The sequence below is a fragment of the Haliotis asinina genome, chromosome 6 (assembly GCF_037392515.1).
Source record: "Haliotis asinina isolate JCU_RB_2024 chromosome 6, JCU_Hal_asi_v2, whole genome shotgun sequence".
NCBI lineage: Eukaryota > Metazoa > Mollusca > Gastropoda > Lepetellida > Haliotidae > Haliotis > Haliotis asinina.
The window spans coordinates 1,728,605-1,739,748 of record NC_090285.1 but is presented as its reverse complement, the minus strand read 5'-3'; the positions used below and the strand labels follow the sequence as shown (position 1 = coordinate 1,739,748).

The window sequence follows — 11,144 nt, the reverse complement described above, 5'->3', positions numbered from 1 at the left end:
CTTTGTTGGTGTCCAGGAACTCTGCTTGACGTACTTCCTGTAGCGTAGAACCATTCAGTTCAGAAATGAGTTAGTGGGTGAGCTTGGATTTACCAATATTCCAGTACGTCGGAAATGGGATTCATATATTGTACCACTATGGGAATCCGAACCCGCATCTTCGTTGCCAAGACTAAAGGCTTCATCTTTTAGACTACCTTGTCAGTCCGACTGACAAATAAAGACAGCTGCGTATTGGTTTAGTACTGCAAAATACACATGGCTCATGCCACCAAAAATATTTAGTGCTAACATCGCCCAAGGCTTAACTGCATGCTTGATGAGGTGGGCATTTTCCTGCTAAACGTGGGTATCTTGTAATTGTGTAAGGTGAGTAAGATGAAAATCATACTGACAGATGCTTCTGAACATGTAACGAAATTCGGAGACCATCTGTCGCAGTCGTAAATGAAATCAATAAAGCGATATCCCCCTAAAATTAGGGGTGAAAGTCATTTGAGTGGATCCCTGGTTTCAGTGACATCAGGACTGGTGTTTGCGACTGGTGTTGCAGGCTACCATACAAATACGTTACCTGTACAGATGAAAGTATTTATCCCGCGGTGTATTTTGGGCAAGTACTTGCGACCCAGTTGTATTGCCGGTTTCAAGAATCGACCCAATTGTATTGCCGGTTTCAGGAATCGTCCCAATTGTATTGTCGGTTTCAGGAATCGTCGTATTCAATTTGCAAAGGTCGTGGATGATCGTGCTCATTTGTCGAATTTCTTTGACCAAATCGAAGATCCTTGCCCTTCACTCTTTGATTCGTCAGCTTGCAGTCGTTCAATTGCCTAATTTCGATCGGCAGCGTTGAGACGTCCCATTGTCGTGTACAGTATTTGCAAAGATCTTGGCTGAAATTGTGAGAGTCATTTGGTTCTTTTATAGTCACATATAGTCATTGTGCCTGATCTTCGTGCTGCATGACATCCAAACACATGATGACAATCCTGATTGACAAAACCATTCAAAATCAGTTTCGGATGCGTTTGGTCAAGCATGATCTTCTAAAACATTCCAGAAACAATGTGCAAACCCCAAAAGTGTTTGAGTTTAGATATGTGTACATATTGTAAGTATCATATTTGACTTTCACAATGCGTTTCTTTGTTTGTAGAGTGTAATATGCACCATCTGTTGGTGCATGCTCAGAGCTCTATCATCAGAAATTCATAGTAGTATCGTAGTGATGTTATAGATGTTTTACATATAGAAATGTCGTAGTGATGTTGTAGATGTTATAGATATATAAATCTCGTAGTTATGCTATAGATGTTATAGATATGTAAATGTGGTATAGTGATGTTGTAGATGTTATAGATATATAAATGTCGTAGGTATGTTATAGATGTTACAGATATGTAAATGTCGTAGGTATGTTATAGATGTTATAGATATATAAATGTCGTAGGTATGTGATAGATGTTACAGATATGTAAATGTGGTATAGTGATGTTGTAGATGTTACAGATATATAAATGTCGTAGGTATGTGATAGATGTTACAGATATGTAAATGTGGTATAGTGATGTTATAGATGTTACAGATATATAAATGTCGTAGGTATGTGATAGATATATGAATTATTAATGGCTATACATGCATGTTAGTGTACTTGGTATAAATATAAATGAAACGTGGAAGAAAGTAGGTACCGTAGAATTAAGAACTTATTGCATGTGTAGACTAGACAGAATATATTACTGTATGTACTTGTAAGGGAGGCTGAGCTGGGCTGAGCTCTGAGGACCCAGGGATGACCAGCTGATGACCCGTGAGTTTCAGCGGCAAGGGATATTCTGGGAGGTCCGAACGAAGTTCGGCAGTTGGACTCTGGCCGTGGAATAAACTCAGAAGCTACATCCCCTTTGTTGTCGTATATAGAAAAATACGATAGTAGCCATTTCATATTTCCTTTTGATACCGAATATCAAGTTGAAAAAGTCGTTGCACAGTGCTTTTCTTGGTGGACAATGAGAAACGGAGAAACTGACTGCTTTGTACGCATATCAAAATCGCCTCAGTATTTTGTACTTTAATCTGTACAATAGGATAGAAATTTCTGTGTAATGCTAGGGCTGTTGTAGATCCAGGACAACGCCAGAACAAGTCTCACTAAATGGAGTGGACGAACCGTCAACCAGCCATCTGTCCAAGGGTATCAGGCGCCTATATAGAGGAGGGACTGGGGCAGGGACTGGTCGGAGGTGTTACACGGGCTTCTGATTTCCGTGCGTCATACTGCAGTTCACACTCTGGTGTACCCGGATGTGAGCCATCCGTAACAAATGCTGATTTCGTGTCAGGTAACGAGGTGTTAGGTATCTTTGGTGGTTGTATTGACTGTAACACCTCGACCCCTTGTAGGAAACTGTTGTTACCGACAACAGATGGGATACAAGAGCTACCATCACATCTCATGATGTTCCTGCTTCTATCTGTAGCTAATCTGTATAACAGCACTGGAATATATTGTGCGTGTTTGCTACCTTGAGGTTAGCTATAGGATTCAACATAAGATGGAATTTTGTTCTACTCCTGAATGTTTTGTTACAGATGGTTGTCAATTTGAAATGACTTTAAGATCACAAACAGTTTCTGTATTACTTAAGTATGACCGTGATTGTCCCAGGGTGTCTGTATCTGTGAAAGGGAACAGGGTGCCTGTGTGTGTAACAGTGAACATAGTGTCTGTGTATGTGGCAGGGAACAAGGTGTCAGTGTATCTTTTAGGGAAGAGGGTGTATGTGTATGTGGCATGGAACAGGATTTCCGTACTTATGACAGTTAATAAGGTGTCAGCGTATCTATCAGGAGACTGGATGTCTGTGTATGTGACAAGGAAGAGGATGTCAGTGTATGTCTCAGGCAACATTGTGTCTGTGTATGTGACAGAGTGCCGTGAGTGTGTGCGTGTGTGTGTGACGGGGATTACGGTGTCTGTGTTTGTGAAAGGAAAAATGATGGCTGTGTATAACACAGGGTGTCAGAGGGTGTGACAGGGAGTAGGGCATCTGTGTAGGTGACCGGGGACAGGATGTCAGTGTATAAGGCAGGGAACAATGTGCATGGGTATGACATAAGTTACAGTGTGTTTGTGTATGAGACGGAGAACAGAGTGTCAGTGTATTTCTGAGGGAACAGAGTGTCTGTGTTTGTTACGAGCAACAATGTGTCCGTGTTTGTGACAGCCAAAATGTGTGTATATAATAGGGAATAGTGTGTGTATGCATGTGACTGGCAATGGTGTGTCTGTGTACGTGGCAGAAACAGAGTGTCTGTGTAGATGACAGGGAACCGAATCTGTGACACTAACGACTATGTCTGTGTGCGTGACAGGAAACAGTGTGTCTGTATACACGGGTTCTGCATGTGACAGTGAACATGATATATGTGTATCTGACTGGGAATACAGTGTGTGCGTGTGTGTGTATGTGATAGTAATCAGGGCGGCTGTGTATGAAGCAATGAAGAGGGTGTCTGTGCATGTGACGGGCACCTGTTTGTTAGTGTATGTGACAGGGAACAGGTTGTTTCTGTACGTGACACGAAACAGGGTGTCTGTGTGCATTACAGGGAACAGGCTGTCAGTGTATCTATCCGGAAACAAGATGACGGTGTATGTGACGGGAAATATGGTGTCCGTGCATGTGACAGGGAACAGGGTGTCACTTTATGTATCAAAGAACATTGTGTCTGTGTTAGTGACAGGTGTGTGTGTGTGTGTGTGTGTGTGTGTGTGTGTGTGTGAGAGAGAGAGTGTGAATGTGAGTGTGTGCTAAGTGTGTTTGTTTGAGCGTTTGTGTGTGTGTTTGTGTGTATGTGTGATATGATGCTTTTGTAGTTGACTTTCAACATGGTGTCTGTGTTTGTGAGAGGGAACGGGATTTCTCCGTTTGATCAGTGAACAGCTTATCTGTGTATGTGACAAGTAACAGGATGTGTGTGTATGTGAGATGGAACCAGGGGTGTGTATGTGAGACAGGGAACACAGTGTCTGTATGTATGTGTGTGTGTGTGCGTGCGTGCGTGCGTGCGTATGTTTGACAGGAAACTATATGTATGTGTTTGTGACTGGCAACAGGGTGTCTGTGTTTGTGTGAAGAGACAGTGTGTCAGTGTATGTGAGAGAGAACAGGGTGTCTGCGTATGAGAGAGTGAATAGGGTTTTTGTGTATGTGACAGGGAACACGTGCATGTGTCTGTATGTGATCGGCAGCTTGGTGTCTGTGTAGGTGACAGAGGACATGGTTTCTGTGTTTGTGACAGGGAACCGGTGTCGTTTTATGCAACAAGAAATAGAGTGTCGTTGTGGGTGGGATCTGTGTGTATATGTGACACGCTGTCTATCCATGTGAAGGTTAAGATGGCGTCTGTGTATGTGACAGGAAAAAGGTGTTCAATGTATGTGCCAGTGAGCAGGGTGTCTGGTTATGACATACGTTACAGGGTTTCTGTGTGTGACACATTGAACAGGGTGTCTGTGTATGACAGGGCGTACAGGGTATCTGTGTATCTGACTGGGAATGCGGTGTGTGTGTATGCGACAGGTAGCAAGGCGTCTGTGTATGTGCCACAGGGAACAGGGTGTCTGTGTATGTGAAACATGACTTGGTGTCAGTCCATGTGACAGAACAGGGTGTCTGTGCATGTGAGAGGAAACAGAGTATGTGTATGTGATTAAGAACTGGGTGTCCGTGTTGGTGACAGGGAACAGAGCGTTTGGGTATGTGGCAGGGAACCGAGCGGTGTGCATGTGACAGGGAACAGTGTGTGTATGTGACAGGGAGCAATGTGTCAGTGATTTTGACAGCGAAGAGGGTGGCAATGAATTTGACAGGGGAACAGGGTGTAAGTGAATGTAACAAGGAACAGTGTGTCTGTGTATGCGAGAGGGAACTGCAGAAACTTTAGACATTGTGTAAACGTTCAGGTAATGACACATTCACACATGATTATGATGATGTTAGATAGTGTTTCAGTAGCATATTGCGTAGATATCCACAGCACACCAGCTGGCACCCCGGACATCACACATTGTGGGAAAACTGAAGGACCTTTTCATGACTTTGCCCAGGGATCGCCGCCCATGAACTTAACACCATGAGTGTTTAAAATCCCGAGGTACAACCAGTCGATGCGCAGAGCCAGACATCCAGACAAAGGTAGGTATAGTGGTTTTACTGCTATGGTTGCAACACTGCAGTGACAGTGTGCTGTCACAACTGTCTTGACATTACAGTGACCATGTGCCTGTCTTTCCACCAAACAAAGTGTCGTGTTTCTTGTTGTTTCGTTTCTTTCTTTCCTGTTAATCTTGATAGTATGTTATGAGATAAGACAGGTGCCAGTAGTATAGTAACGACAAAAGAATCGTTATCCTTCTTTGTTAATAACGGAGGTACCCATCTCCAGCTGGCGTTGTGATGCGTGTACGTCCACTTATTGGTCTGTCAACGGTGACCCCAGTCTGTTTGTAGCGCTGAATACGTCTTACAATCCTGACACGATGGGCCCTTTCTTCCTCTTCAGCTGTTAATCGTGGCATGATTCTCGTACTTGTGTGTTAGATCATGCTTTCTAGTCTGTCTTTGTTAGTGGTGTAACGATTCATCGTCAACTACGGTATACTAGTGCTTCGATACAAAACACATTTAGGCAAAATATCAGGATTATTTATGTCTCGAGGGTCCATGATACATCGATATCACCTCAAGAAATTAAATACTACTTGACGTTGCAAGGCGTATTGCATTAGGAATAGGAAGAGAGTCTCATTCAAATTCATCTGAATTTGAAAAACAATTAGGAATGTGCTTGTGTCTACTGTCTTTGTTACCTGAAAAAAAGGAGTCAGTGTAGAAGTGACAGAATGTAAACAACTCTGTGGACTGTTAAATATTCGTCTTCAAGTAACTGAAATATGTTTCAGTTGTTAGACAAATAACACCATTTATTAACAACTATGAACGATGTCGTAACAGAGAGAGGATATACAATACAATACACTGAATTGTTTGTAAAAGCATTGCTGCCTAAAACTCGACTTCCCAGGGGAAACAGATTAATGGTGGTCGTAGTAGTAGATCCTTCATCTCTGTTGATGGGTGGACTAATGTTCTTTTACGGACAGCTTCAAGTAGTTTGCGAGCTGAGAAGTCAGTCTTGTTCCTTTGGATAAACCTGATGGTGTTCCATCTGATGTTGTGGTTTGAATTGGTTTTAAGATGGTCGACTTTTGCGGATTTAGAGTCTTCACTGAGCTACATTGTAATTCAGCATTCCGTTTTTAGCCAAACAGACTGGCATTGGTGTGGTATCTACATAGGGTCCAAATATGGACAATACCATTAAGAAGAGGGTTAGTCATCTATCACGGCAGTGACTCAAATGTGTAGCCCATATGGTGTATGATGGTTAGCGACGCAATTCTACGGGATTCATATAGATGTTCTGGCCTAAAACAAAACTTAGGCAAAATATGGTCACGTTGAATGTGTTATGACAAAAAGCAATCATTCAGCAGCAGTATGTAATGGATAACAAGAAGAAAAACAACGCAGATTGTTATCTGTTATCACAAGATTGACACTGGGGTGCATTATCCAGTATTTGATCACCAATGCAGAATGGACTTGGAGCTTTTACAACTTTCTGAGCAGCACATATTGCTCAGTGCCGGGTATCGCCTCCCCTAACAGTGATACAGGCTTGAATCTGGGGTCGAAGTGAGTAGCTGATTCTTCTGACGTTTTGATTAGGGATACGATTCCACTCCTTTAGCAGAGCAACTGCCAACCCGTTCCTCGTCAATGGTTGCTTATGCGTTTCCGAATACGACGTCCCAATTATTCCCAAAGGTGCTCAGAGGAGCACTGATCTTGTAGAGCTAAAACTTGCTTCCGTCAGGAAATTTCACATTTTTTGCCAGTGTCGATGCTGCCAGTTGGGTGGACTCCTTCAGTATATCGCTCTTTGGCCTGTCTACAGTACTGTCAGTCTGCCGTAGACGTGTGACGTGCCTTTCAATGATGAATTTGAAGCATCCCATGGTCTTAGCCACACGTTCTTGTGTCTGTTCCATCTGTAACATACAGATTGCTCGCTACCTCCGCTCTGGTGTTAAACGAGGTATGGTCCTGTTGTCAATCGGTGTAAGAGAATAAACCTGGTTAATTTTTATAGCCTAGTATGAAACGGGTAACTTTGTGCACAGTTTTCTGTATTTGTGCATTTTCGTTTTTTTCCCGTAAAAGTGCCAATGTCCAGTGGGAATAGACATGCTGTGTTCGAGATATGTGTTTTAGCTATTTTCAGATATTTTGGCAATTTACAGTCGTTTCTATTTGGTGGCGTTTCTTTTGGCCGCTGGTTTATATGGTCTCGCTACTTAGGCGAAGATACAAAGCTCTACTCTCTATGCTCTATGGAATACATGTAATCGCGATTTGGATCGCGATTAGGAATTACAGAATTCTCATGTCTCAAATCTCTTGAATACTCGGGCCTAGCCAACTTCTCTTCATGAACTACATTATGCGCATGTCTCCATTACCGAATTTCACATGATTTGACATTATTTTCAGAGTAAGAATGAAGCTGGCGTTTCTTGTATGTTTGACCACTGTCCTGGTCGTCATGGGAACGGATGGGTTTTGGCGAAAACGTTGGGGGAGACGAACAAGTAAACCCTTCATCAAGCCAGTTTTGAGTACTGTGGCTAAAACCTATTTCAGGCCTGACCACACGGGAATAAAGATCGGGTGTGGTCTGTACAGGTATTTACAGTTAACGTATTTATTGAAATAACTCTTGGTTTCAATGTTCTACTAATTATGGTACACTGTAAAAGATAATGTTTCGACAACATTATTCAGTATTATCACTTTCAACAGACACCACTCAAGTCTCTTTTTATCGAAAAGAGCTACTCTTCATTAAGACGCAGTGGGATAGCCCAGTGGTAAAAGTGTAAACTCGGGTTCGATTCTCCACATGGATGCTGTACGAGGACTGTAACGCTTAATTTTGTCATGCAAATACTGTAAACAGCGGGTGCTAACGGTAGGACAACATATTACTCTTCTCCCGAACACATGGTGTCATTAATGATTATCAGTAGAAAAGTCCCTTTTGCTGACTTTCACAGGTAGTTTGCCTTAAGGAGAACTGAACTTCTGTTTCTGTTGCTAATCACGATTACTCTGATTTCCATCGCTTAGGTTACAAAAGGTCAAATGTTATGATTCATCTGTGCTCCTTAAAAACGATTTCTTCGCAAATTGCTTATCGGTATTTTGTTCAGTATGGTTTTAATGTCATTTACTATTTCATCCGGAAACTCAGCTCATTGAATGAATGCGCTCTGTTACCTGACTCCGATAAGCTGATGTCAGAGCTTACCGATTGATGGTGACTCATGTCGACTGATGATTAGAAATTCAATTATTCTGAATGCTCCTAACGAACTTCAACAGAAAGTTTACAGAGCGTGAGATCCGGGCTCTGGACGCGAACACAGATGGTTTGGTGGACTGGTCCGAGGCCGCTAGCTACTTCGGAGTCGACCAAAGCGACGCCCAACTCGACCACTTCATGAACATGGCCGATGCCAAACGTGAGTTGCTGGCTACGTGAAACTCGTAACAGCTGGAGGCATAAAGCATTTAACACTGACAGCTTCTAATGTCGCATACAGCTTTAAGTTACGGTGGTTATCCCAGTGGGTGTGCGTGTGTGCGTGCTTGCGTGCGTGTGACTGTCTCACTGGGTGTGAGGGCGTTTGTCTAAGTTATATTGGTGAGCTAAATGTAGCTCTGTGATTTAGACACCCATTCTACCTAATAGACTATAAGCAAAGGTTTATGTATGTTACATCACTATATACAACATTGTAATGGTAGATTCCAAAGGTTTTAGTCGATCACTGTGGTTCGAGTCATTGACTTCACGCACGTCCTCAGATTGTCGTTTCTGTAATGGTTGAAAGGTGATGGCAACGTGGATGTGGACGAGTTCTTTGATGCGGCGCTGACGTTCGAGGACGAAGGTCCAGAATCTGGTAATTATTGTTTACACTTTGCTGCTTCCCCCACCCCCACCCCCACCCCCAGTGTTCAGAGAACAACCATACCTCCAACATACTAGTACACAATGTTCTATCTGTCTACAGATGTTCTTCAATATTCCACATTACTCTCAGCTCCAAAAGCATGAAAGCGTAGGAACTTACGTACCACCCCTCTTACAGCCTAGCTTATAGGATAACTCTTTCAGGCATTCGTTACTGAAGACTGCATCGAGAGCTATTACAAGCAACGTTTGATGGGGACCCACTCAGGCATGTTACCAGAGATCTCTCACGGAATATTACATGGAAACGTTTCGTAATTACATACCATACGATATCGGCGTCTAAAAATGTGTGTGACTGTGTGTGTGCGAGGGTATACATGTATTGTGTTTTGGTGATTGTGTGTGCGCGAGTCTTGTTGAGCAATGGATTGTGTCAAAGACGATCATTAAATGAAATGTAACTCAGTTCCACTGATGTGAATGTTCTACTGACCACATCATCAAACACACCTGATGCACAGAACTGTTCGTGTGTTTCAGCCCCGTGATCTGATGTCGGAATCCAGAACACGTCTGCCGAATGTCGAACCTGTGCGATGAACTATTTTCTCTCTTATTGACATTGGCGTGCTGTGTGCATTGATTAAAGTTTCACTCAGACATTTGTGTTTGTTCCATGTGATGTCCAATATAACTCGGGTTCAGTTGGATGGTAGTTTTACACACGTGTATATGCGTTCACACAGCTGGAGACGGGAAAGGAAAACGTTTTGAATTCAATGGGTACACGAAGATTACCCATTTGGCGTGCTGCCACAAGATGGTGCAGTCATAGCGTGTATTCAGTGGTAAATCACATATCAGGGGACGGTTAGATAGTATCAAATATGAATATAAGGTTTCTTTTTGGTAACTGGAGCTTTTTCATGTATTTGTTGAATAGATATCAAACGAAAACTTATTTCACTAATCTGCTCAAACCAGATCTACGCCTCACATTATATCGTTTTTTTGCTGAAGGGGAGGAAACGTTAAAAGAAGAGAACGTAAAATCACTTTAGGTGACGTCATTTCACATTTATCTGGTATACAAAAGAGCAAATACATTTTGTTTGGTTGGTGTTTATAGTCGGTACATAATCGATTATGGGTGAGGCAAATCACTGGTTGATACTGTGAGCAGCTACTGACCCGTCATGGTACATTGAACCAGTCAAGTCTCGGAGATCGTCCACCTGGTTAGTTGAACGGCCCCGTGGCTACTAATTGGTGTGAGTTTAGGTTTATGCCGCACTGAGCAATATTCGAGCTATATGGCGGCAACCTTGATATTATAACGTGCCCCAAAGTAATGTTAAGATAGCAATCACCGGTTTAATTGTTCACTCTGGATTGGAATATTTTCAGGCCTGTAGTGTGGCTGCAGTAGGACGAACTAAAACAACACTATCTCCCTGTGTTGACTCCATGTCTGTTAGTTTTGTTTTATGTGATAAAATATATGCTGCCTGGTCATAAATAGAACATTAGAAAACATGCGTTAACCAAACATCGCTGTGCCACAGGTTGAGACTGTGTACTCGTGTGTGCGCCTCGCTTTAATGTCCACTCGGTATTTTGTGTGAATTTCCTTCTTTACGTCTCATGTCGCCATTTCGCTAAACTTATAAGGGCAAGCTTTATGAATGAACAAGTTCTTTAGTCAGATGATGCGACGTTTCGATACAGATTTTTGTTTCGTTGTCAAGCTGGTATCTGACAAAGATAAAGAATCTGTATGGAAACGTCGCATCATCTGAATAAAGAAACTGTTAATCCATAAAGCTTGTCCTTATATTACTCCCCAACTTCTAAATAATGCCACTCTAGAAATTCGGTAAACTTGACCAGCAAGTAGACAACCCTGTAGGGATGATAGGAGAGATTGTTATGAGAACCCACACGGCGCCTGCATGTACAGTTTTGGCAGAAGCCCTGTACATCGGCCATACTGAAAAAAAAACAGAACAGGGAGAGTTCACATGAAA

The 11,144-nt window shown here is 42.4% G+C and overlaps 1 protein-coding gene across 1 annotated transcript; it reads left to right on the top strand.

Moving 5' to 3' along the window:
- The first annotated feature begins 7,635 nt into the window (after positions 1-7,635).
- LOC137286213 (uncharacterized) lies at positions 7,636-9,714 on the top strand. Its single transcript, XM_067817932.1, has 4 exons — positions 7,636-7,820; positions 8,520-8,659; positions 9,032-9,103; positions 9,658-9,714. The coding sequence occupies exons 1-4, from the start codon at positions 7,636-7,638 to the stop codon at positions 9,663-9,665; spliced, it is 405 nt and encodes a 134-aa protein (XP_067674033.1). The 3' UTR covers positions 9,666-9,714.
- The last annotated feature ends 1,430 nt before the right edge of the window (positions 9,715-11,144 follow it).

What these genes read in the sequence shown, in the direction of transcription:
- LOC137286213 (XM_067817932.1), top strand. Translation starts at nt 7,636, where the DNA reads ATGAAGCTGGCGTTTCTTGTATGTTTGACCACTGTCCTGGTCGTCATG. An exon ending in ATCGGGTGTGGTCTGTACAG is followed by an intron (nt 7,821 to 8,519) that starts GTATTTACAGTT and finishes GAACTTCAACAG; the next exon opens with AAAGTTTACAGAGCGTGAGA. An exon ending in GAACATGGCCGATGCCAAAC is followed by an intron (nt 8,660 to 9,031) that starts GTGAGTTGCTGG and finishes AATGGTTGAAAG; the next exon opens with GTGATGGCAACGTGGATGTG.